This window comes from Crinia signifera, chromosome 11 (assembly GCF_055691185.1).
Source record: "Crinia signifera chromosome 11, ASM5569118v1, whole genome shotgun sequence".
NCBI classification, from domain to species: Eukaryota; Metazoa; Chordata; class Amphibia; order Anura; family Myobatrachidae; genus Crinia; species Crinia signifera.
Genome location: NC_139227.1, coordinates 69,176,875 through 69,202,740, shown reverse-complemented (window position 1 = coordinate 69,202,740; position 25,866 = coordinate 69,176,875). Strand labels below are relative to the sequence as shown.

The following is a 25,866-nucleotide window of genomic DNA, read 5'->3' as shown; positions in this document are numbered from 1 at the left end:
ACCATAAGGCAGATATGTTATATACACTCACACTACACAGAAATCACCTTGTTTGTCTTTTACTGTAACTTCCAACATCCTATCCCTTAGACCCCCATAGTGTCACATGTACCATCAAAGGTCTGAAATGAACAAGGACATTTTTCCCTGTGTGCAACACTTCTACCACCAATGCGGGAGTCCGGAGGGGTAAGTATTTAAGAAATGGGTGCAAGATGTGCAGTCGTTCACCCATTGCCCTACACACCCATTTAGCCACTGCCCACGACCACCACTCTGGTGAAACCTACCCTCGTTCTCAAGTGGACCTCCTAGTTCTGGCAACATCATTCCCAAAGTGGTGCTGCCAGAACAGAAGCATGAAGGACCGCCACAAGATCCCATGTGATTGAATACTGGCCAAACTATGTTACACACAAAAAGAAAGCCAATGATACACAACCGTAGCCCACCCGCTCCGCACAGCCATCTCCTCCTCACTGCTTCCTGGCTCACATCAGCCAAGCAGCAAAACCATACTTGCCTACCTGACCCCCTGCATGAGGGAGAATATACTCTGTTCCTGGACTTCCCTAGTAATGTAGGATTGCCATCACCTGTGGGGAGCTAGGTAAAGGTGTTTCACCACAGGTGATGGCAATCATACATTACCAGGGAAGTCCAGGAACAGAGCATTTTCTCCCTCATGGAGAGGGTCAGGTAGGCAAGTATGAGCAAAACATTGAAAAACAGCAGCTCGTTGAAAGTGGCGATACGCCCCTGGTGAGCCATAGTTGCGTTCATGCAACTCAAAAAGCAGCAAGGAGAAAGAAAAAAACTTACCAAAGTCTGAAAAACTAAATTCCACAGCAAATCATGGGAAGAGGAGAAATAAACAGACAGTGACATTCACAAACAGTAAAGTGGGGCAAAGGTACATACGGGCAAGGGCAGAGGTGCACCAGGATAGGGATAGAGGCATACAAGAAGTGGGGGGGGGATCATTTATGGGATCATGTGTGGCCAGGCTTGAAACAGATGCAGGCATGCAGCGATCTTTAGTCACCCAGCAGGGTTCCCAACCACTGGTCGGACCTGACTTCTACTCAAGGTATATATCATGCTGGCTAGTCAAATGCAGAGCAGAGGGGGAGATATATCCTCCAGGAAAAAGTGGAGGCTACGCCCCTGGTGAGCCACATCCATCACTAGTCGGCACTAGGCTAGCACTACAGCAATGTGCTCCCATGCAATGCAGTATAGCTGCATGCTGACCATCCATGGCAATAGGCAGCGTGCAACCAATGCTATAATTTATGCATTCCAGAGGTCGTGGCCGCTCCAAGGAGCTGTAAAAAAATTTGGCACCCTGCTTCCTGGCCCAAACCGCCACTGATAGGCATATAAGCCTGGAATTACCTCCCATTAGGTACTTATGAGTTATCCGGGCGCCCGATTTTTTGATTGTATGCCTTAAGTTAAGGCATACAATCAGATGCGATGCGATGCGATATCGCATCGCATGCGACCATCGGATGCGATGACCCGATTTTTCCATAGGACTCAATGTTAAAATGGACTGAGTCCATTTTAACATGGAATTCAATGGGAAAAAGGGGTCCTTTTCATACCCCTACTATCCAAGTGGGCATGGAGTTGGATATAAACCTGTGGCGAGCGTAGCGAGCCACCGAGCCCGAAGCGTGGCGAGCGAAGCGTGGCGAGCGGACGGTATTCTATGTCCCCTCGCGGGGCTCGCTACGCTCGCCACGCTTCGGGCTCGGTGGCTCGCTACGCTCGCCACAGGTTTATATCCAACTCCATGCCCACTTGGATAGTAGGGGTATGAAAAGGACCCCTTTTTCCCATTGAATTCCATGTTAAAATGGACTCAGTCCATTTTAACATTGATTCCTATGGAAAAATCGGGTCATCGCATCGCATCGCATGCGATGTGCCCGATCCGACCCGATTTAGAAATCGGGCGCCCGGATAACTCATAAGTACCCCCATTACCATGGGTAGCCAACTGGAGTCCTTGAGAGCTACCAACAGTTAATGTTTTTCCAGGTCTCCTCACAGAATCATAAGTGTAGTAATTAGCTCCACCTGTGGATCTTTTAAAATGTGTTAGTCAGTAATGAGTGCACCTGTGAGGTGAGCTGGAAACCGTGAACTGTTGGTAGCTCACGAGGACTGGAGTTGGCTACCTCTGGCCTCTACCATGGGTAGCCAACTGGAGTTCTCGAGAGCTACTAATAATGTCTCACAGAATTAGAAGTAGGGAAGCCAGTGCCGGTGACATTGTAAATCGATGTGGCCGTTCGTAGTCGGGGTTTGCACATTTGCATAAATCCGGACCATCGGGGCAGGCGCCGATTTCGGTTCATTGTGACCAGAATCGGCCGCTAAGTGTAAAGGGGCATACACACAGGGCAATTTTTACCCCATTTCTAAGCAACTAGAGACTACAAGTCCCAGGAAGCATTGCCACTGTTTTGCTAATAAGGAATGTTAAAACTGTGGCAGGGCATGCTGGGATGTGTAGTTTCACAACAACTGGAGAGCAGTGGGTCGGCTAGGCAGGGCCGTTTCTAGAGGCGGACAAGCCGTGCAGCAGCCCGGGGCGCCGCACGGCTTGTCCGCCTCTGTTAACAGCAAGGGCGCCCGGCAGCTCCCCCCAACGCTGCTGCCGCCGACGCCTCAATTCCTCCCCCTCTCCCCGGCCGCCTCGACATCAGGCGCTCACTCACTGACACTGAGTGATTTCCCAGGGGAGGGGAGGGGAGCGGAGCGCATCTTCCGTCTCTCCTTCCCCTCGCTCACTGGGGCCTGGCTGTCAGCCAATCAGAGAGCGCTCGCGGGCCGGCAGCCAATCAGGAGCCAGCCCGCGAGGCATGAATGGCTGGCGGCTCAGGGACAAGGGGAAGGAGAGACGCGCAATGCGCTCCCCTCCCATGGAAATGGAAAGAAGAAGAAGCAGCATCAGCAGCAGCACCTCAACCGACACCAACACCAGGCAGCAGCTGGGGACTGGAGGGGGAGACCCAGGGCCATAGTAAGTTGTATGGCACTGTAGGGGCATATCTGTGGCACTGTAGGGGCATATGTATGGCACTGTAGGGGCATATCTGTGGCACTGTAGGGGCATATGTATGGCACTGTAGGGGCATATCTGTGGCACTGTGGGGGCATATCTGGCACTGTGGGGGCATATGTGTGGCACTGTGGGGGCATATTTGGCATTGTGGGGGTATATCTGAAGCACTGTGGGGGCATATCTGTGGCACTATGGGGGCATATCTGGCACTGTAGGGGCATATGTGTGGCACTGTGAAGGCATATCTGTGGCACTGTGGGGGCGTATTTGGCATTGTGGGGGCATATATGTGTCACTGTGGGGGCACATATGTGTCACTGTGGGGGCATATATGTGGCACTGTATGGGGCATATGGCAGGGGACTGGAGGGGGAGACCCAGGGCCAGAGACAGTGAGTTGTGCTGTTTGTGGCACTGTGGGGGCATATGTGTGGCACTGTGGAGGCATATGTGTGGCACTGTGGGGGCATATATGTATGGCACTGTGGGGGCATATCTGGCACTGTGGGGGCATATTAGTAAATGGCATCAGTTGTACGGCAGCAGCCTCTGGGGCATAATGTGTAATAGGCATTACGGTGTGGGGAGTATTGTGTAATTGCCATCACAGTGTGGTGTGTAATGGGCATCACAGTGTGGGATCTAATGGGCATTATGGTGTGCGACATAATGTGTAATTGTCATCACGGTGTGCAACATAATGTGTAATTGTCATCACAGTGTGCGGCGTAATGTGTAATTGCCATCACAGTGTGCGGCGTAATGTGTAATTGGCATCACTGATAAATAGTGTATAATGATTTAAGTAGCCTGTCATTGTTTGGCCTTGATCTGTGAGGCATACTAGGTCACTGTGTGGGCCTTTATATTTTTATGTCACTGTGTGGCCTTCAGCCCGCCAACTTAAGTGCGGGAGGACAATGACAATTCCTGCGGTAACCAATGTTGGGACATGCAGGTTGCAAAAGTGAGATGTAAGGTAATTGTTTTCCTGCTAGACCACGCCCTTATATTAAGCCACACCCCTTTAAAAAACAAACCACTTCCCCTATTTCGACGCGCAATTTCTTCCGTATAGTTTTTTATTTGGGGGGGGGGGGCGCATTTTTATTTCTTTGCACTGGGAGCTAAATGGTCTAGAAACGGCCCTGCGGGTAGGCCTGCTCTTCAGTATATTATCCTTTTTCTCAAGGCCATTGGTGGATGCTGGCATAGTGGTATTCCGGGCTGGAGGTACGAGCACCAAGGAGATTAAATTTATTTGGGACAGTACAGCCTGTAGCTCCGGCCCCAATACCCCTTCTTGTCCTCAGAGACCAGTTTTTTCCTTGGTGCTCTGAGGAACAGGGCGTTTTTTCAAGGAGCAGGGCTATTCAGCCCTGGTTTTAATTTTACTATTTATTTTGTTTTCTTCTTTTTTTTTTTTTTTTTTATATTCGTTTTTATTAAAGTTTTATGAAAAACAATTGAACCAATTGACAAGATAAACACAATAGCAAGGCAATTGACGATCAGTATAATTACATAGTCATTGGTGAAACTAAAGAAGGGGAAGTCAAAGAGGGTGGGGTGAGGGGGAGGAGAGAAAAGAAAATGGGGGGGGGGGGCGGGGATAGGGGAACTACAAGACACAGTATACAATAACAGTTACAAACAATCGTATAAACACAGGTACAATCTGTCAAGAGAATATCTTTTGATACCTCAAACAATATTAACTATTTATTTTTTCTTTACAGCATATCAGCACAGTACACAGTGGTACTGCAGCTGATAGCTGTCATGTTCCCGGCAACTGGTGGACATACCTCATGGCCGCTCACACCTTACTGCACTTGGAGGGAGCCGCGGCTGAGGAACGGGTCAGGTAAGATGAGTCCCCACCTGTGTTTGCCACCGGAGGCCTGGCAGCGGTACTCAGCTCTGAAATTACCCCTGCCGTACACTGTTGTTTTAGTGACCAGCAGTGGTGGCTCGTACCTCCTTGGGGGAGGGGGGCTGCCTCTGGTCGCAGCCGCCACAAGGGTACAGCGATGCAGGCACCCCACGTGTGGCCACCACCGCCTATCCTCCCCGTCCCAAGCGCCTGTGCTATGATGACAGGCGCCGGGACTGTTGCATGCACTGTACAGACATCTGTACTGCGCATGTGGCCAGCTTCTATGGGCTGCTTCGGCAACAACCCATAGAAGGGAATCATAGTCCCTGCGCCTGTATAATACAAATGACAGGCACCGGGACAGTACGTGCGCAGTACCGATGTAGGTACTGTGCATGTGCAATCGGGGAATTTGCTCGGCAGCCCACAGAAAGGCATCCTGGAGGGAGGAACACCTCTCAATGGGACTGCCTTGGTGACTGGCAGGTTGGACTTCCAAAATGAAGTCACTGCCAGTGACAGCGAAGCCAGAGCAGTCTCATCAACTTCATCTGGCTTCACTACAGTGGCGGATTTTACCTGGGGGGGGGGGGAAGCTGCAGCCCATAGGTAAAAACCGCCACTGGTGACCAGGTTTCTTGTTTTACTCACAGCACTTGTTTGTGTTTGTGAAGGATATAAACGTGCACCTTTTTTCTGTCAGAGTGAATGTGCTGTATTATACTGAACTGTATTTTCTGTGTTTGTTATTTTCCATAGTTTATTGTTTTCATTGATGTGAGTATTCATATACCACATCCTCTGTTAGGCAGACAGGGTACTCAGTATATACATTTCACCAGTCTGTTTTCTGGTGATAATTGTACAGTACTTTACTTGTTGTCTCTCAGATGCTTATTAGTATTGAGAATTAAGGCAGACTTGTTTAGCCACATACATTACACCATGTCTGAGAAGGTTCAGGGAGAGGAGCGCGCGCACAGGCTTATGCTCCAGCACTGTATACTTAAACGTGCCCAAAATGCAATGAAATGTTTGCTAGTACCGAGCAGGACCATGCTGGCCTTTGTGAATGCTGCTCTGCGCTGGGCCCTAGCCCGCAGCCTGCTGTAGGTGTTCCCTGCAGACAAGACTGGGCTACTGCCTTGAATTCTGCATTTAGACATTTGGCCTCTCAGCTTGCAGCTTCACACACCCCTGTTGCGCGCGCCCCCCCCCCCCCCCCCTGAGCCCTAAGCACCACAACCTTCTTGGATACAGGACTTTTAACATTGTCTGTACAGGGTTTAATTCATACTTGCCTTCTTTTGGAAAAACTAGTTTCAGGGAGATTATAGTTGGTAGTAGAATTTTGCACAGTGCCCCATTGTAGGGCGTGTCTAGTTCCATATATGGAGAGATTGATAAAAGATATTGTGAACATGGCACCTAGAAGCAGAGCCGGCCCTAGCCTAAATGACGCCCTAGGCAAGATTTTGGCTGCTCCCCTTTCCCAGCACCATCAACCCTCATCATAGAAGTCAACATTTGGGTGCTCCTACCCGCAATATTTTAAATAGAAACAGTGCACACATTCGGTGCTCAGCCCAAACAGGGGTGTGTTCTTGCTGGGAAGAGGCATGGCCACACAATAGTACCCCCAATTCAAATTATGCCACACAGTAGTGCAACTTTATTCACATTATATCTTGCAATGGTGTCCCTCATTCACGTTACATCACACAGTAGTACCACTTTACCTTATGTACATTACTCCTCACATTATTCACATTATACCGTTAGAAAAAAATCCTGAGAAAATATTGTATTTTAAGCACCTCCATGGCCACACTGCAACCCAGCACAAAGCAGTGTGTGTTGGGCAGAGGAGAAGAGCTGCAGCTGCTGCTGTCACTTAAGGGGAGGGGGCCCAGTGCCCCCACTGGGCCCTTCCATCAGACTTTGGCCTGGGTAATTTGTACCCCCTACCCCTTTCTCTCTGTACCCCTGATAATACCACACAGTAATGCCTCGTACACATGACACACATTATTAATGTCCTTATAACCATAATGCCCCTTACACATTATGCCAACCTTTATTAATGCCCTTCATACACATAATGACACACATAATGCCCCTTACTCATATGTTGCACATTATTAATGCACTTATACACATGACACACATAATGCCTGTTACACATATGTCGCACATTATTAATGCATTTATACATGACACACATAATGCCCCTTACACATATGCTGAACACTATTGCACAAGCAACCCACCTGCAGACAGCACTCGCACAGCTGCTAACACTGTGACCTCTGCCTCTGCTTGTTTCCTCATACATCTTGACTCAATAAGCCATGCAGCTCCTGCCCAGTTCTGCTAACGTTGTGTGCCTTTTTTGCTGAAAATTCATCTTATTCATCTTAATTCATCTTCATCCAGCACACACAAGGATCTTCCAATGATTAAAATTATATGCGGCATGCCTATATTCTGTGTGCGACTGTGGCTGTACCTGCATGCTGAATGCTATGTTACAGTGATTTCCATGAATACACTTTTTTAATATGCAGATTCAGCCTCACTCACACACAGAATATAGGCATGCTGCATATCATTTTAATCAGCAGAAGCTGCTGATGCCCATAGGCATTCCAAATGCCCTAGGCAATTGCCTAGTTTGCCTATGCCTAAGGCCGGCACTGCCTAGAAGCGTGGGTGTGTACTGTTACATCTGAGCGGAATCTTGTAAAATGACTTATATACAAATGTAGATGAGCCCCAAAGCAGTTAATAAGAGCTACTATACTTGGTAAAGTGCTGAGAAATGGTGCTGAGGATTCAATGTAACTGTATCTCTCTCTCATTCCTTTTTCCCCAAAAAATGTAACAGTGTAACTTCGACTAGGTGACATGAGGGAGATTGCTAGACTAATGAGGGATTAGGCTGCGTTATCTGGTCCTCACTCTCCCAGACCAGTGTGGCGTGAGGTACTGCATCCTCTTCTGGGGGCCAATACCCCAGAGGATTTCTCAGATGAGGAGCCAGACACAGATGGCCCAGCTGAGGAGGAGTCCACAGCTAATGAGGAACACATGACTCAGGCCAGAGTGAATTCTTTAATTAAGACTATTAGACTCTCTTTAAACATAAACGAGCCAGACACTCTGCCTTCTGCGGAGGCCCAGTCTTTAAGCGTAAAAAGAAGGATCCAGCTGTTTTCCCTAAGTCTTCCCAGCTAAATGAGTTATTCCAGGAAGCATGGAAACACCCTAATAAGAGATTCTTACTTTTAAAACGCATTCCCAGTTTTTATCCTCTGGCTGAGGATCATAGAAAAATGGGAAGAATCTCCTCAGGTAGATGCCCACATGACTAGATTAGTCAAGGCTACGGCACTGCTTATACCGGATGTCACATCACTAAAAGACCTAGTGGATAAAAAATTAGACCAATTTTAAAATCCATTTTCACTAACGCAATGGACCACTATGTCTATTGGCCATTGGGCTGACGCATTATCAGAAGGTCTACAGTCTGGTATGCACAGAGGGGAATTATTGCCCTTAGTGGACAATATCACTTACCAAAGGAGTTCTAGATGCAGGTATCTTTACATCTAAGGTGTCAGCGGTATCAGTAACAGCAAGGTGAGCCCTGTGGTTGAGAACCTGGAAGGTTGGAGGCCCTGCCCTTTTCTGGATCCATCCTATTCAGTCCACAATTGGACAAAATCGTGGCTTCAATAGCTGCTTCAAAGTCAGCCTGTCTTCCTACGGGTGGGTCAAAGCCCAAACAACAGGCTTTTAGTTTTTTTTGTCCCTCAAACAAACCAAGAACTCCGGCTCCATCGCAAGCTCAGCATTCCTTTATAAAATCTCAAAATTACAAGCCCAGACAGAACTGGGTCGGGCGTCGCCAAGCTCCTAAGAAGGCAGATAAACCTGCAGCCTGATGCCAGGATGCATATTCCGGAAGTCTCATGGGTAGGAGGCCGACTTCTTCAGTTTTCAGAAGTTTGGCAAAACTCCACATCGGACCATTAGTTTGAAACCCACAACTACATAATTGTCACAACGGACACCAGTCTACACAACTGGGAGGCCGTAGTGGAAGACTCCTCCTTCCAAGTTCGGTGGTCACATCAGGAAGCTACTCTTCCAATACACATATTGGAACTGCGGGCCATTTATCAGACATTCTGTCATTCTGGGACACAGCTCCACGGCAAAGTTGTTCGAATTCAGTCCAACAACGTGACGGCAGTAGAGTATGTCAATCATCAAGGGGAAACTCGCAGCCGTGTGGCAATGTGAGAGGTAACCGCAATTCTAATATGGGCAGAAAAATACCTGCTAACACTGTCAGCGGTATATATTAACGGAGTGTTAAATTTGGAGGCGGACTTCCTAAGTCATGAAACAGTTGCCCGTAAGTGGCCCTAATGGCCTCCAGACACAACAAGAAGTTACCTCTGTACAGGTCCAGAATGATAGATCCTCAGGCCTGTTTAGTGGATGCTCTGTCGGCTCATTACCACTTCTGCATCTCCTCCAACGCCTGAAGCGGGAATGAGTGGTCATGGTTCTAGTTGCCCCCACCTGGCCACGAAGGTCCTTCTAGAGTTGTCTCGAGCTCCTCCATTTCCTCTGCCTTTGCGTCCGGACTTACTATCTCAGGGCGATTGCCGCCACCCAGACCTAAACAGGTTAGTTTTGATGGGATGGCTATTGAGCAGTCAGTCCTAAGAAAGAGAGGATTCTCACCATCGGTGATCTAGACCCTGCTGGCAGCCAGAAAACCAACCTCAGCAAGAGTGTATCATCATATTTGGAAAAAATACTCAATTTGCTGTGAGCCTAAAAGGTTTAGGCCCCCATCTATCATTGATCGCATTTACAATGCGATCTGTGCGGAATATTACCGCCCAGGATTGCATTGTAAAATGCGATCATTTCACCCAAATGTATCATCTGCAGGGCGCAGGGACAGGGCGTCCCTGCGAAGCCCTGACCCAGAAGCCGGGGGGGTCTGCGCATGCGCGGTTATGTGCTGACCCCTACCCCCCCCCGCGACCCCGCTGACCACACTGCCGCTCGGGCAGTGCAATATGTAGCCATAGGCAACAATGGGCTATTGCCATATCAGAATGGCGATAGCCCAGGGGTGCGATGCCGGGCTGCCCGATGTTGATACAGAAACCTATGGGGGATGCGGCCGGCGGCGCTGCAGGGGGGGATCGCAGCAGGGATCGGAGATTCCTGCTGCGGTCCCCTGTGATACATTTAGGTGATACTTAATATTTGCGGTTAACCCCCGAAAACGTGTGTTTTTGGGGATTTAGCCGCAAATATTGCTTGATAAATGGGCCCCTTAATCCTTTAATCCATAATCCTAGCCATTTTGCAATCCGGTTTAGACCTAGGTCTCAGCCATGCTTCCTCAAAGGTTCAGGTGTCAGCCCTTTCAGTTCTATTCCAGCGAAAGATTGCTAGTTCTTCTTCTATTCATACCTTTTTACAAGGTGTTCTACACCTGCAACCTCCAATCCGACAACCTGCAATTCCTTGGGACCTCTCCTTGGTGCTACACTGTCTAACCACATCTAAGTTTGAGCCTCTGGAGTCTGTTACACTTCCTTGGCTGAAATTAAAAATGATTTTTTGGTACTTGTGTAGTTTCACGGCACCCAATATATCGGATGCGATATCGGCTGATATATCGATGCGATCCAAAGCGATATTTTACCTGTTCATAACCCCGCTATCCACTATGAATAGAGTTGATTTTATATAGTGTGGCGAGCGCTACAATCCACGTCCCCTCGCGAGCTCGCTACGGTCGCCATGCTTCGGGCTTGGTGGCTCGCTACACTATATAAAATCAACTCCATGTGTAGTGGATAGTAAGGTTATGAACAGGTCAAAAATCGCATAGGATCGCATCGATAAATCTCGGCCGATATCGCACCCGATATGTCGGGCGCTGTGAAACGACACAAGTACCGATTTTTTTGCTAGCAATTTCTTTAGTGCACAGGGTCTCAGACCTTAGTGCTCTATCTTGTAAATCCCCCTTATTGACCTTTCATGAGGCTAGAGCGGTGCTATGCACCAGACTTGACTACCTACCCAAGGTGGTCTCCAGGTTCCACATTAACCAGGAGTTTGTGATTCCAGTTTATTATTTTTCAAACTCTTCTTCTGCAGAAGAAGATAAATTGTTAGATGTGGTTAGGGCATTACATATCTACATATGCAGAATGGAGACTATAAGGAAGTCTGGTTCCTTATTTGTCTTATTTGACATCAGAAAACTGGGTTGGCCAGCTTCTAAACGGACCCTAGCCCATTGGTTAAGATCCGTTATACGCCAGGCGTACCTGTTGGCAGGGAGGCCAGTCCCTCAGTCAGTGCGGGCACAATCAACAAGGTCTGTAGGGGCATCTTGGGCCATGCGGCGAGGTATCTAGGTGGAGAGCATTTACGTGGTCGTCTGCTCACACATTTATGAAATTCTACTGTTTTGACACTTTGAACTCAGCCGATGCGGCTTTTGGCAGAGGTGTCCTAGGTGCAGCTCAGGAGCATTCCCAACCATAAGAGACAGCTTTAGGAGGTCCCACCATCCCACCATCCACCAATGGCCGTGAGATAAAAATGGATGTTTGGTTCTTACCTGTAAAATACTTTTTTTACATGCCTCTCCACAGTTTTGTTATAAGGAAATGCATGATGGGAGTTGTAGTTTCACAACAGCTGGAGAGCTGGCAAGGCCTGTTCTAAGTAATCTAGACTGATATGCAGAGCCACAGGTTGGCCAGACCTGACTTAGAAATTAAACATAAATCGCTCCATGTGTACACCCCATAGCGATAGCAATGTGCATCCTCACCCATTGCTATCGCTGGCTTAGATCTAGTGTGCATGCAGTCAAAATTTAGTTAGATCATTTAACAAGTGAGTTCAAATCATTAAGTGTGCACAGAAACAGCGATAGCGATCTACTGTTGAAAATCTCAATGTCATACTTGCCTACTTTATGTGTCTCTTCTCCGGGGCTTGCCATCAGTAAGCCCCGCCCCCTCTCCAAAGAGAGCGAGGGTGCTGATGTAGTGGCCCTGCTAAATAAAAGAGGCTTGCCCACCCTTCTGGGGGGCCGGGAGGGGGGCACGATTTTCTGGACCATTCCGGTAGAGTAGGTAAGTATGCTCGCTACATGTGTATAGGGCAATCTAGACACCAGAAAGTTCAAGGGTAATTGCCTATCCTAAATCGCTTAGCAAAAAAGCAACTTGGACTGGTTTTCTGTGCACTGAACTTCTCATTAGCTGGTTACCCTTCATTAGGGATTCTGACCAGCTTCTGCTGGCTGGTTATACTTCCTTTTTAGTCCTCAGTGAAGGGAAGCATGTGCTTCTCACTGTGTGACTACTTTAGGTTCTGTCTTCAGCCTAAGTTCCTGGCCGTTGGTCTGCAGTTCAGATTCCTATCTCGTGCAGCCTGCCCAGCCTGTGCTCCTTATCCTCTGCTGTCCGCCGCTAGCCCTGACGCTGGGGTTCCCGTCCGAGTCCTCCTTCTTGGTCCCAACTCCTGGTTCCTCCTAGACCCTGTCTGAACAAGAGATAAGTGCTCTTTACCCTCTTTAGCATTTTCTGTTGTCTCTTATGCAGTGTATGTCTGTGTGGAGTTATATTGTTTCTCTTGTACTCCTTCAGGTTATATTTTGCACTGCATAAGTAGTTTTCTCTTACTATTAATATCTTCTTGCATTGTTGCATTTATGGGTCTAGATCTAAAAGTATTGTGTATATGTTTAACACCTTCATGCATTGTTGCATTTACAGTAGTTTGGTATCACTATTTCCTACTTCACCACCTTCCTGAATAGACCCGCTTAGGGGCCACCTGCTAGTATATGTGTACGTTGGTCTGCTGGAGGATTCCCTCCTGTGCCACATTTGGTTTTGTTTACCATTTTTATGGGTTAAAGTTAGTCTTCCTCTTGTCATCTCTGGAGGAGTTGGGCACCTTGTCTCCCTGCAAGGCCTGGTCGTACCGAAGTTGGGGCAGACCTAATTTGCCCCATTCAAACGTGACTATTATAGGTGAAGTCTTAGTTCTGCAGGTGCCTATAACCTCTAGAAGCATTAGTTTATCCTGATCATCCAGCAACTGCTCCAGGTACCTTATTAGCCAAAGTTCCCTGTTCTATAGGAATAGAACAGGGGTTAATCCTAACAGTATGCCTCTTTACTCCATGGATCTTTGCTTTTAATCAGATCATTGTCTATAGATTAATAAACAGTACTGTTAAAGTGCCAATGACTAAATGTCTTCTTTGTACATGATATTTTAAACCTAATCCCAATCTTCATAATGCACCTGTTAAATTGGGTTCATCTTCTACATGACCTTGGTGTTCAGCTGTTCACAAAACCCTTGTAGGCCTCATATGGTCATCACTATGGTTTAATAACTATTGCCATGGCTGTATATTTACTGCAACTTTTCCAGGATCTTTGGAGTCTTCCAGAAATTCTCTGTACTCTATGGAATACACAACAGAAGTGCAGAACATGTATGACAGTAGTCACCTTGCTAAAGTTATACAGTACATTGGGCAGTATTCAATGAGAATTTTCTTCTTGCATGGCGAGAGGTTTTTTTCTCTCGCCATGCACTCGCCATGTTTTTACGTAGATTCTCCATGTTTGGAGATTCTCCGTCACGGGTCTTTAGACACTATTCAATGTCGCAGGGGCTCGTTGCCCCTCGCGGCGAATCTTAACCCCTGCAGCAGACGAGCGTCCGCTGCAGGGAGCTGTGGGACGGTGGCAGGCAGGGAGATTGAAGTCTCCCTCCCTGCCCCAGAATGTATGTGGAAGGGAGGAGGGCTCCCCGGGACCCAGGCAGCACAAGCTTGCCCCCCCCCCCAGAGCCAGCAGGGGACCGGGTATATTCACTGCTCCCGATCATGCATATGTAATGATCGTGTGCAGTGAATATATGAATATCTAATGAGCGGCTCTCAGCTCCGGCCCTCTGCTGGCTGTAATGTGTAAAAAAAAAATCTATAATGACGCCGGAATATCTGAAGAAGCTTCACTCCTCCATCATCATTCAATGCTGCATATGATCGGAGTGGTGGACTATTTCCCTATATTTATATAAATCTTAATTACTTGGGTACTTATGTACTAGCTGGGTGCCCAATTTACATACGTACACTTGCAGAAGAAAATCGCATCGCATGTCCCGTTTTAGTGCCATGCGATGCGATTCCAGTACTTTATATGCATATAGTACTGATGTATGCATATAAAGAACTGTAGCTATGCTTTGTGAATAAGCTTAAGCTACATATATAGTGTAGTCAGTCAGAAGTTGTGTAAGTTCTCCCGGTCACTCACTCTGAGGTGATAAGGTGAGTGGATGCTACTCAGAGCTCTTCCACTGTTACAGTGAGTGGTGTTCACAGCGGTAACAGCGCAGGCATGGCAGGTGAGCAGCAGGGCCGGTGCAAGGCACTGGAGCGCCCCAGGCGAGTCGGGGTGGGGGTACCTGTTGCGCCGTCTGGGGAGCGGGCAGGGGGGTCCATGCTGGCGTCTGACAGGAGCCTGCAGTTGTGTCCTTGCCGCACGGGTACCTGTGGTGCTGTATATAAAGTTGGCGGCGGGTCCCTGAAGTGAATAAGAAATAACTAGCGCTATGCGGCGGCGCGGGAAGTGCTTCTGTTTTGAAAACACTGGCCGCACGCTGATTGGCTGAATCTCAGCCAATCAGCGTGCGGCCAGTGTTGTCAAACCCGGCAGCGCTTCCCGCGCTGCCGCATAGCCTGGCCAACATCAGAGGAGGAGGCATTGCTTTTTTTTAACAACAAATGCATCCGATGAGGCTCTCTGTGAAGGAAAGTACGTGGCGCTGCCACATCAAGTCCTGTCATAAAAAGGTCACTGTTCGAGCCGACCTTTGGTACCCTGGATGCCAGCTGCCGTTCCTGAACCTGGTCCGGTTTCTGTACTTCTGGGCACAGGAACTTACAAGTGTGGTGTACTGCCAGAGGGAGTTGAATATGTCAAGAGGACAGTGCAGTAAAACACCCTCATGGGGGAGGCCTGCACCGTGGATCTTCTCTCACAGCTGCAGACCCAAATTAGAGGCCCTGGATTGGTGGTGGAGGTTGATGAGACCCTGTTTTCAAAAAGGAAGTACAACTTCGGGAGGATGCTGCCCCAGCAATGGGTTTTTGGTGGCTATTGCAGGGAGACAGGGCCTGCTTCCTCACAGCTGTAGAAATGAGAGACGCCACGACCCTTATGGCTGCCATCACCGAGAATGTGACCCCCGGGTCCATTATATACACCAATTGCTGGAGGGAGTATAATGCGCAGGAACTACAGCAGGCCGGCTACGAACACTGCAAGGTCAATCACACATATCATTTTGTGGACCCTGAATCTGGGGTACACACCCAGAATATTGAGCGGATGTGGGGGGGCCCAAAATGGCGCAATAAGAGACATAGATGCACTACAAGACAGCACTTAAATTCCTATCTGCAGGAGTTTATGTGGAGGAAAAGTGTGGGAGCAGACAAGCCATTTCATAGGATTTTGCATGCACTAACCCTCCTGCCGAAGGGTACTGCAGTGCCCTGTCAGTAACTGAATTGTTTCCATTATTCTTCTTCTTCATAATATTGTATGTATTCTTCTTATCATTATTGTTCTTAATGTTTTCATGATTCTTCTTCTATTTAATGATTATATTTGTTATTGTTAATATGTAATGACTAGTAATTATCTTAATAATTATTTCCTAAATTTACAGTTTGACGTTAACATGTGTCCACATTACTGTCTCAGATGTGTTGTATGGCTGCTGTGAATGTGTCCCTAAAACCAACCCACTTTCCACACCACCCCGAAGCGTGGCGAGCGGAGCAGAACGCATCCTCCCGACCTTTGCATACCCCCACTATCCATGTCTGCATGGAGTTGATTTTATATAGTGTGGCGAGCATAGCGAGCCACCGAACCCGAAGCGTGGAGAGTGTAGCGAGCCCCGCGGATTACTTTACATGTTGCTCGCCACACTATATAAAATCAACTCCACGCCGACATGGATAGTGGGGGTATGAAAAGGTCGGGAGGACGCGCACCGCTGCGCTCGCAACGCTTCAGGGTGCCGTGGATAGTGGGGGAATGCTGCGCTGAAACAAAAAGGTTACAGGTGGCGTGGGTGAGTGTGTGTAGAAATTATAGTAAAGTTAATGGTGTGGATAGTGGGGGGGGGGTGTAGAAATTAGGCGACATGTGATGTGATGCGATAATTACACGGTAAAAGAGCAGTGAATAAATTATTTTGTAACAGCGCATCGCACGCAAATAATAAAAGGCGGGAAAAGAGCAATGAATAAATTACTTTGTAAGATTGCATCGCATGCCTCAGATAACAATAAATGGGTACTGCGATGCGATGATCTTATAGAGAATAGCCCACTAAGCAAAGTGCTTATTGGGCGCCCGGGTACTACATAAGTACCATTACTTGTGTGACTATATTAACTATTGTATTCTTGAAAATGTTCTCTTTCTGTAACAATAACCTTTGAAGTTTTGACTTGGATAAAAATATTAATCATAGTTTTCTGTGTTTTCAAACCCAAACGAGAAGCATGTGACAATTTTCTTTACGTATTAATAATTTTGTGTGTGGGTAATAGTCAAAGCTTGCTCTGAGCGTGTCTCTTAACTCGGTGCTTTGGCTGGTGGCAGTAACTGCGTTGTATTACCACACACACTGAGGTAAACCGAAAGGTGTCACAAGCATGTTTCTCAGATTGACATATCTGGGAAATCACCACGACTGGAATCGTGGCAAACTGGTGGCAGCAGTACATTCTCCCAAGTCTGTGCAGTAATTAACTTCCTCTGAAGTTCCGTGGCTAGTTTCCAGTATGTACGCTTAATATCATTAATAACCCTCTCTGTCCTCGGTACATGCAGCTTAATCTAGTCAACGACTGTATGTATGGAGTGGGGGGGGGGGGGGGGGGGGGCGGAAGGTGATGTCAGTGAGTCTCCAGTAATTATTACATACCCTTTAAATGCCACTATAGTGGTATTCTGAAATACGTTCATGTCCAATTTCTCCCTTTGATCTATAGATCAAAAGTTGTAGAGAAGGAAAGATGTATATAATATACACAATGTATATAAAGAGTGCCCAAAATAAAGTTATCTTTCCTCCTCTACAATGAATTTAGAAGCTGTAGAAAGTAAATGGCTTAAGTAAAAGTTGTTACATAATTGATATATTTTAGGAGTATTGTAAAGCAAGCAACTGGCATAGCCAGAGTTTGTATTACTCAATGACCACAAGGTGGCAGCAGATCCACATGGAGAAGTTTTGCAGTATTTGTTTATTTATTAACAGTTTCTGATATAGCACAACAAATTCCATTGTGCTTTATAATCTGAAATCACCAAATATACCAAAATTAATGTCTGTATTTAAAGAACCAGCAAATCAGGCTCTTGGACCGGTTCTGGTTTAAAAAATACAGGGGGGGGGGTTTGTGTAAAAGTAGGAAACAAAGATTCCAATACAGTACACTCACGCTGGTGGTATAGTTTTATAACACACTCTAATACTCCACTCTCATATTTACAATTAGAAATGGCTGCTTACATTACTGGTTAGCTGTTTCAATGTAGCGGCTGATTGGTGCATATTTCCATACCCTCAAGTCTATGGGGTCAATTTACTAAGATGGGAGTTCTATTGATGATGAGATGTTGCCCATAGCAACCAATCAGATTGTACTTATTTATTTAGCACCTTCTAGAAGATAATAGATAGAATCTGCTTGGTTGCCATGGGCATCATCTCATCATCAATAGAACTACAATTCCACTTTTAAACACACACACACACACACACACACGATGTGGTGTGTACAGTCATCAGCCAATCATATTCTTAACCTTTATTATTATTATTACTAAATACCGTTTAAGACCCTTTCCCACTACCAAATAAAGGCTTTTAAACGGGTAAAAACGTGCTTTTTACCCGTTTAACAAATACCGGTGTTTGTTAAACGGGTAAAGCACCCTGGAGCATTCCCACTGCAACTCTACCCGTTTAAAAAAAGGCAAAAAAAAAGTCAATTTACCGTTTAAGAGCTGCAGTGGGAAAGGGGTATTACACTTCCAAGGCAACTGAATCCCTTCAGGAGCTAGAGGTCTTTCCACAACTGCTTGATGAGTATTGTGGAACAGTTCTACAGCTAATGATGGATTGTCGGGCTAGGATATCTGAGCAGTGCAATATGTACAGCAATATGCTAAGGAAGATAAACACTAGGGGCCTAGAAACTACTAATACCCATTTCACACAGAAAAAAAAACCTTGTTAAACATTTCTACCCGGTAATTTGCTCTTCAACCAGGGTCCTTTTTCTGTGTGAAAGTGTGAACTCGGGTCATAAATCCTGGATTTTCGAGCCGGGTTAAAAGCAGGGTCGAAGACATGGGAAATACTATAGGACTGCTTCATGGGAAATCTGAGCTGGTACAATAATTATGTTACGCTGCTATAATTATGGCTTACAAAGATCAGATCACACACACTGATGAAAGAAAAGGTTTATTTCATAAAACAAAAGATGTCCGGATATCCAATCTCTTAAATAAAACATTCTGTTCCTAGCTTCCTACACAACCCAGCATGACATGTATTTGGTAAATGTCCTTGTGCAGTGACCATGATATGAATTACTTTCACCACTACAGCAGTATGTAAGATATCTAGCAATTGTCCATTATTACATGAAAGGGATGTCCACTTAAATCAATTATACCATTGGTTCTCAACCTCAGTCCTCAAGTACCCCCAACAGTTCACATTTTCTAGGTCACCCACCAGGTGCACAGCTGCACTCATTACTCACTGACACATTTTAAAAGTTCCACAGGTGGAGCTAATTATTTAACTTGTGATTCTGTGTGGAGACTTGGAAACCGGGCACTGTTGGGGGTACTTGAGGACCGAGGTTGAGAACCACTAAATTATACCAAAGATATTCTCTTACATCAGACATGGCCAAACTATGGCCCTCCAGCTGTTGTTAAAGTCCCATCATGCCTTGCCACAGTTTTGCTATTAGGGAAAGGTAAAACTATGGCAAGGCATGCTGGGAGGTGTAGTTTCAAAACAGCTGGAAGGCCATAGTTTGGCCATGCCTGTCTTAAGCTGGCCATACATCAGAAAGATCAATCTTAAGATCGATTGCGCTCATGATTGTGTACAATTTCCCTTGAAATCTCTGGCAGTCCTTGGTGGTTTTTGGACACACAATCTACTCACAATCCATCATACAATCCATCTGCTGCATGATTGTGTACACAAGATGTGCATACAATCCATCATACAATCAGTCATACAATCCATCTGCTGATTGATTGCATGATTGTGTACACAAGATGTGCACACAATCTGAATACAATCCATCTTACAATCAATTGAGATTGTATGATTGGGTACAATATCTTTCTGATGTATGACCTTTACATAGACAACAAATCAGGTGCTGAGGAGGACCGCAGGAGGGGCATTTTATGATTTTATTTTTAATTGGTTCCTGTGAATGGTTGTACAGAGCTTTTAAGATGGCTCTTTGTAGAATACTTAAAGTGTTTTAAATCAGGTACTATTGCGTTGAGTGAATATGCCCTTTAATGCTTACTGATCTAGTGCATATATGTATAGGCTGATCCAGAGTCAGGAGTCAATGTAAAAATAGGAGGAACTTGGAACAGGGTGCAAATGCATTTATTTATATTTTTCATGCAAAGTAGATACAGTCTATTTTTGCATGCATTTCTCACTTACTGGGCATATTTATTTTAAAGGGTCATTTAAAATTTCAGCTGGGACACACCCCTCCTAAATCTAGAAGGTAAATTTAGTAAAATGGGGGTTTTCACATCAACTGACTGTTGCCAAATTTAGCCCCAGGAGATAAATATCAATAATATTAAATACAAAACATCTGCTTTTGCACATCACTGTGTTTTAGATTCTGCAGTCAAAACCACCATTGGATTGAGAGTTGCATCTCTTTGCACATTTTAGACCAGTTCCACATGCAGAACACGAGGTACTCTGCCCTAACATACATAAGCTTGTAATACATTAATAAATCTATAGTAAAAGGTTAGTGTACCCCATGTTCTGAATTTTAGCTGCAAATGTACTCCTTTTTCCCCATTTGTCCACAATTCTGCATTAGCTCCTAAGAAAAAGACCCCATTCCCAGCTCTCCTGACCGATGCATCGGTCTTAAAAAGTGCAAATTAGTGGCAGACATTTCTTCTGCACAGTAAACGGAGTTAGTAAGCTCTGAGACGATTCTCAATAGTCAAAGTGACGTAGTGCAAGAAGATAAAGGAGATGTTATACAATAATTGTATATAGAGTATTAATTCATTAGATTTAAGTAACAATGTAATAAAAAGGAAACAAAGAATGACTTGGTTCTTATTCTGTACACCCATCCTCCTTATAACGCAAGCAAAAGGTTGAAATGCGTTTTTCCGGATTTTTTTCATACTTTACCATCTGTGTGGACAAACGGTTGAGTGTGCTGAGGGCAGCAGTAGTTGAGTTAATGCATCTGGCCCGACGCATGGCGACGATACCTTGGGGTGCCCAAATGGCTGCCAACGTGCTCAGGTATCAACACTAAAGCTGGCCATACACTTATACGTTTTGGCCCTTTCCACACGGTTCTGAGAAATCAGATAAAAAGTACCCAAATCATATGTGTCCAACCTCTGAATTTGATTGTATATGCGAGATTGCAAGTGCAGTACATAGGATTTCTCAGATCCGGCAGCACTTGCTGGGGTTGCATACAATATATTGTATGCGGTTCAGCCGCCAGGGAGCCCGGTGGCTCCCCAGTGGGCAGTTGGCGAGGTATCCCATCCAAAGCTGCATGTGATACCTCAGTTTAGTGTATGCGGTCTTTACACCAAAAAGGAAATGTGAAAAACTTCTGTCTATCTTTTCATGTGTGGTCCTGTTTCATGTTGACCTTTTGGTTGCGTTGCGTTGTCAATGTCAACCTACAGTTTCTGTACAGTTACAACTGCTGTCAGAGTCTATGAAAGGGCTCACCAACAGCAATACCTACAGACACCACACAACTTGATAAATTTGAGTCACTGCATATTCCTGATTTACCACATTAACAGATGAATGTAAAATGCCCCTGGCATATAGAATCTAGAGTTCCCTTTTTATTAATAAATAAAATGATAAAGAAATACAGGGATAAATCACAAGCTTTGCTGGGATGCAATTGCTGCTCCACAAGAATGCGTTTATTACTTATGGCTCTGCAGTAAGCTTTCAGGAAAAAGCTGTATGACCTGTTCTGCTGGGCAGTGACTGTAGAGAAGCCAGTAATGGTATGCACAATGGACAGGCCATATAAGGAGCACGGAGGCGTGGCTAAAAAGTAGCACTGCAGAGCTCAAACTACAGACTGAGGGGGGGGGGGACACACGACAGCAGAACTGACTCTCTGCATTTTGGGGAAACTGACAATGAAATCACGAATTAGCTTCCATTTCCGTGGAAAAATATGTGGATTCGCAAATCCACTTCTTTTCCGATTTTCCTATTGCTTTCGGCAAATTGGAAAAAATGAAAAACTTTGAATGGATGGAAAGTGAATTCCATCTATGCTCCATGAAAAAAAAAAAAAAAAAAATGGCGGCTATTTTGCCTATTTGCCGTGGATTGGATCATTGAATAACCTCGTAAATGATGTTCTACAGTTCTCAGGTGGAATACAGGTGAAATGATGCTCTGCAATTCTCCGGCTGAATACAGGTGAAATGATGCTCTGCATTTCTCAGGCTGAATAAATGTGAAATGATGCTCTGCATTTCTCAGACTGAATAAAGGTGAAATGATGCTCTGCATTTCTCAGGCTGAATACAGGTGAAATGATGCTCTGCATTTCTCATGCTGAATACAGGTGGAATTATGCTCTGCATTTCTCAGGCTGAATAAAAGGTGAAATGATGCTCTGCATTTCTCAGGCTGAATAAAGGTGAAATGATGCTCTGCATTTCTCAGGCTGAATAAAGGTGAAATGATGCTCTGCATTTCTCAGACTGAATAAAGGTGAAATGATGCTCTGCATTTCTCAGACTGAATAAAGGTGAAATGATGCTCTGCATTTCTCAGACTGAATAAAGGTGAAATGATGCTCTGCATTTCTCAGACTGAATAAAGGTGAAATGATGCTCTGCATTTCTCAGACTGAATACAGGTGGAATGTTGCTCAGCAGTTCTTCAGCTAAATACAGATAAGTGGTGTTCTGCAGAACTCTGATTGTAGGGTTGGAAAGTACTACACAGTACTCTCAATTCCCTACAAGTATAACAGTCACAGTGTCTACCAATGATAAATGCATCCCAATATTATCTCATTAGATCTCAAGCATATATGATTTGCAATGCTGAACTGCATAAACAACACATTGACATCTTGGTTAATATACACAAACACGTGTTCTGCCCATTATAAAAACACACAAAGTAACCCGCCCAGGTTGAAACACTTTCAACTGAATCAACACAGGGATCACGCAGCACAAATTACCACTGACAGACAGCACAACCATACACAATGCTCTGCATAACTATACGCTAATGTGACACAAAAGTATCAGGTGAACGCTGCTCTGCATAGATAGAATGACTTCTAACACTGCCTTCAGTAAGCATGTAATCTGCATAGCATGAGTACACACATGCTTACAGTAACACGTACACGTCTCACCAGCTCTAATGCTAATAAAAAGTTTACACAAATTTCAAACAAACCAGTTAAAAACGTCAGATTCCTGAAAAACAGAATATTTTATACAAATATTCTGCAATATGTACTAACAGCACGGAAATATACAGTGTGGGTGGTAGACATTAGGCAGAGGTTGCATCTCTTATAGATAAGCATAGTTACTGAACTGGTTACCTACACATCGCTGTTGGAATCAGGATTCCCAATAATCCTAGTAATAACACCACATTTGCTGTAATATTCTATAAAGCACCACAACGAGGTGTATTATACAGAGGTGTGATCTGTGTCACGTACAGCAGCCCTGTCCTAACCAACTGACATGGACAGGTCAATGCCTCCCACAAGATCAGCTCACTTGTCCCCTGCTGCTGTAGTAAAAATTCACATGATATTATTGGCTATGCTGTGAACAAGACCTGATTGGGGAACAGACAGTCACATGCAGCTTACAATGAGTTTTGTTAAATATTGGTTTCTTTTTTTTTTCTATACATTCCATGCATCAAGTTAAAGCTCCAAACACACTAGCTGAAATTGTTCCCAATATCGTCCAGGACAATATTGCCTAGTGTGTACACTTGTTTTTAACAATGTACACACCCACACATCATTAATGACCCCCTCCCTCGCCCAGCATGTCAGAACGAGGAAGGCACCCAGTTAACGATGGCCGTGCTGCCGTCACTTCCACTGCTGCCCCCTGCCATCGGGGGCACCGGCAAGTGTGTATGGGGCTTACAAATGGAGAAAACAGACACATTTCCTCTTTTTCCTCTATATTTTTCATCATACGCCAGTTTTGCAGGCTGGAGGTTATGATTACCATTCTTAATTTATACGGCACAAGGCAATAAAATTGAAAACAGGATACAGAAGTACAAACAGACAGACTATAAAATCATACAGATAAATAAATACAGTGAGCAGTAACATAAGAGGAAAGAGAACCATGCTCATAGCAGCTTACAATCTTTATGGGTGGACACAATAGGGATAAGCAGGGACTGCAAAGTTAGTTGGCAGGGTTTTTACCTAGAACTTAAAAAAAAAAAGGGGCTTGCTTGAAGGCTGTGAGACAGGATGGAAGGTTAATGGAGGTCATGATCTCTCCACCTAAATGTTACATACGGAGGCCTTCTGCTAAAAAACAGAACAATGAGGATCTATGTATGCCAGTAGCAAACACTACAATGATCTGGCTGATATACAGGGCACACGGTATACAGTTAGTACATAAAGCCATTAGGCAGAAACCTACCGCTATACAGTGTTTTTTCTCACAAAAATACACATTTTCAAATCACACAGTCTCGCTGCAGAATATTATTCCTTGGGGCCTGTAAAAGAAAAGGCCGTACAGTACATCCTCTACAGTCCTGTACCACCTGCACCGAGGCTGATATCGTGAGCGATATTGTGCATACACACTGAACGAAATCTTTGATGATATCGTTCAGTGACCTGCGGCTGCTGAACAAGCAGTTCCTTGGCTGCATTGCCAAAATTGACCTGCATGTTCCAACGCTCCCGAGCATCATTAACGGTACGGAGTGTATACATTTTACATTAAAAAAATATCACTCTGAAGGGCCCTTGTTTAGTGTGTGCGTACAGAAACTATGATTTTGTCCTAGCAATGTTAACAGTAATCCCATGTTAACATCTCTTAAGATTTGTGTCAATTGATGGACATTAGGTACAACACTCTAGTAACAGTTATAGCAGGTATATATACATATCTACACATACACATGTACATATTATGTTCCTAGTATCGAAGCATATAGAGCAGGGAGCCAGATAGCTCAGGAGTGGCCCTTACATTCAGCTTGAAGAAAATTTCAGGTATTTAAAAACAAAAATGTAAAAACAAAAAAAAATCCTATTTTTAATTAAAAAAAAGACACTTATTACACATATAAAATGATAAATCTGAACAGTAAATGCTGGTACAAGCGTCAGACAGCCCTATACAAGCTGGCGACTGAAGGAAAGTGCCCTCTTTGCCCTATCCCTAAACTGCCCCTGTCAGAGCACATTACATTATGAAGGGAAGGCTGGCAATCCCTAGTACTGTACTTGGTGGATGCACTGGACACTTCTAGTATTTGAAGCCATGACGGTGTGACCTATGTACGTTCTCTGTACTCACACATAAGTCATGTGCATATAGGTGCCCACACCTATCGCACATAAAATCTTGGGATAGCATTCAGGAGTGCGTCTTTTAGTAAAAGAAAAACAGGAGCTCCTCCATGTGCACAAAATGACAGGGAAGTAGTGTGCGTACGGAACACAATCAGTTAGGAATTTGCCAGTCTGTGGTTTTGTGGCGGAACCCTGGATTTGGGAGAGCGAGCTGTAGTTGCAGCAGTGGATGAAGAAGAGGATGAGGAAGATGATGATCCGCTGCGTGCATCCCCTCCAGTGCTGCACTGCTTTAGTTTGCGCCTTTTGGCCAGAGGGGCATTTTCCACACTCTTCAGAAAGACTCCCTCTCGCTTTCCACGGTTAAATGCCTGAAATAAACCAAGTCCAACAATGGGTAATATATTCAGTGTGTGTAACAAGAAATATTAATACCATCCCTCTGAAGAGATATTGGGGCTGATTAAGACCATGTTCACTAAGCTGCGTTCGATCACAGCCTAGCGAACAACTAAACACCGCCTGCCAGAACACCTGCCCCACCCCTGGTACCCGAATCCCCCTCCCCAGCTCGCCGGATGTGTATGCAGCCGTGAATAGGGCCCATTGACATTTCCACACCTATAAAAAATATTGGTTCTTGTGTATTATCACGGCGCCCGTCTGCGCAATGTAGTTGGCGTAGTTAGATTGCATCGCATGGTACTTGTGTAGTTTCACGGCCCGACTGCCTGCAGATCTCATCTCATCACACGCTAATCCCATGCGATGGCATGCGATTTGATTTAGCACAACCCCACTATTACTTAGCACACCCCCACTATCCACATCACCCTGAAGCGTGGCGAGCGCAGCAAGCCCCACGAGGGGATG

At 45.3% G+C, this 25,866-nt stretch overlaps 1 protein-coding gene across 1 annotated transcript in view; it reads right to left on the bottom strand.

The window, feature by feature from the left end:
• Window positions 1-18,592: 18,592 nt before the first annotated feature.
• Window positions 18,593-25,866, bottom strand: part of LOC146046114 (ribosomal protein S6 kinase alpha-4-like) — an 82,998-nt gene continuing 75,724 nt past the window's right edge. Inside the window, exon 17 of the mRNA XM_083165306.1 lies at window positions 18,593-25,364. Coding sequence (XP_083021432.1) covers window positions 25,149-25,364 — 216 coding nt within the window. The 3' untranslated portion in view covers window positions 18,593-25,148. The remainder of the gene's footprint in view (window positions 25,365-25,866) is intronic.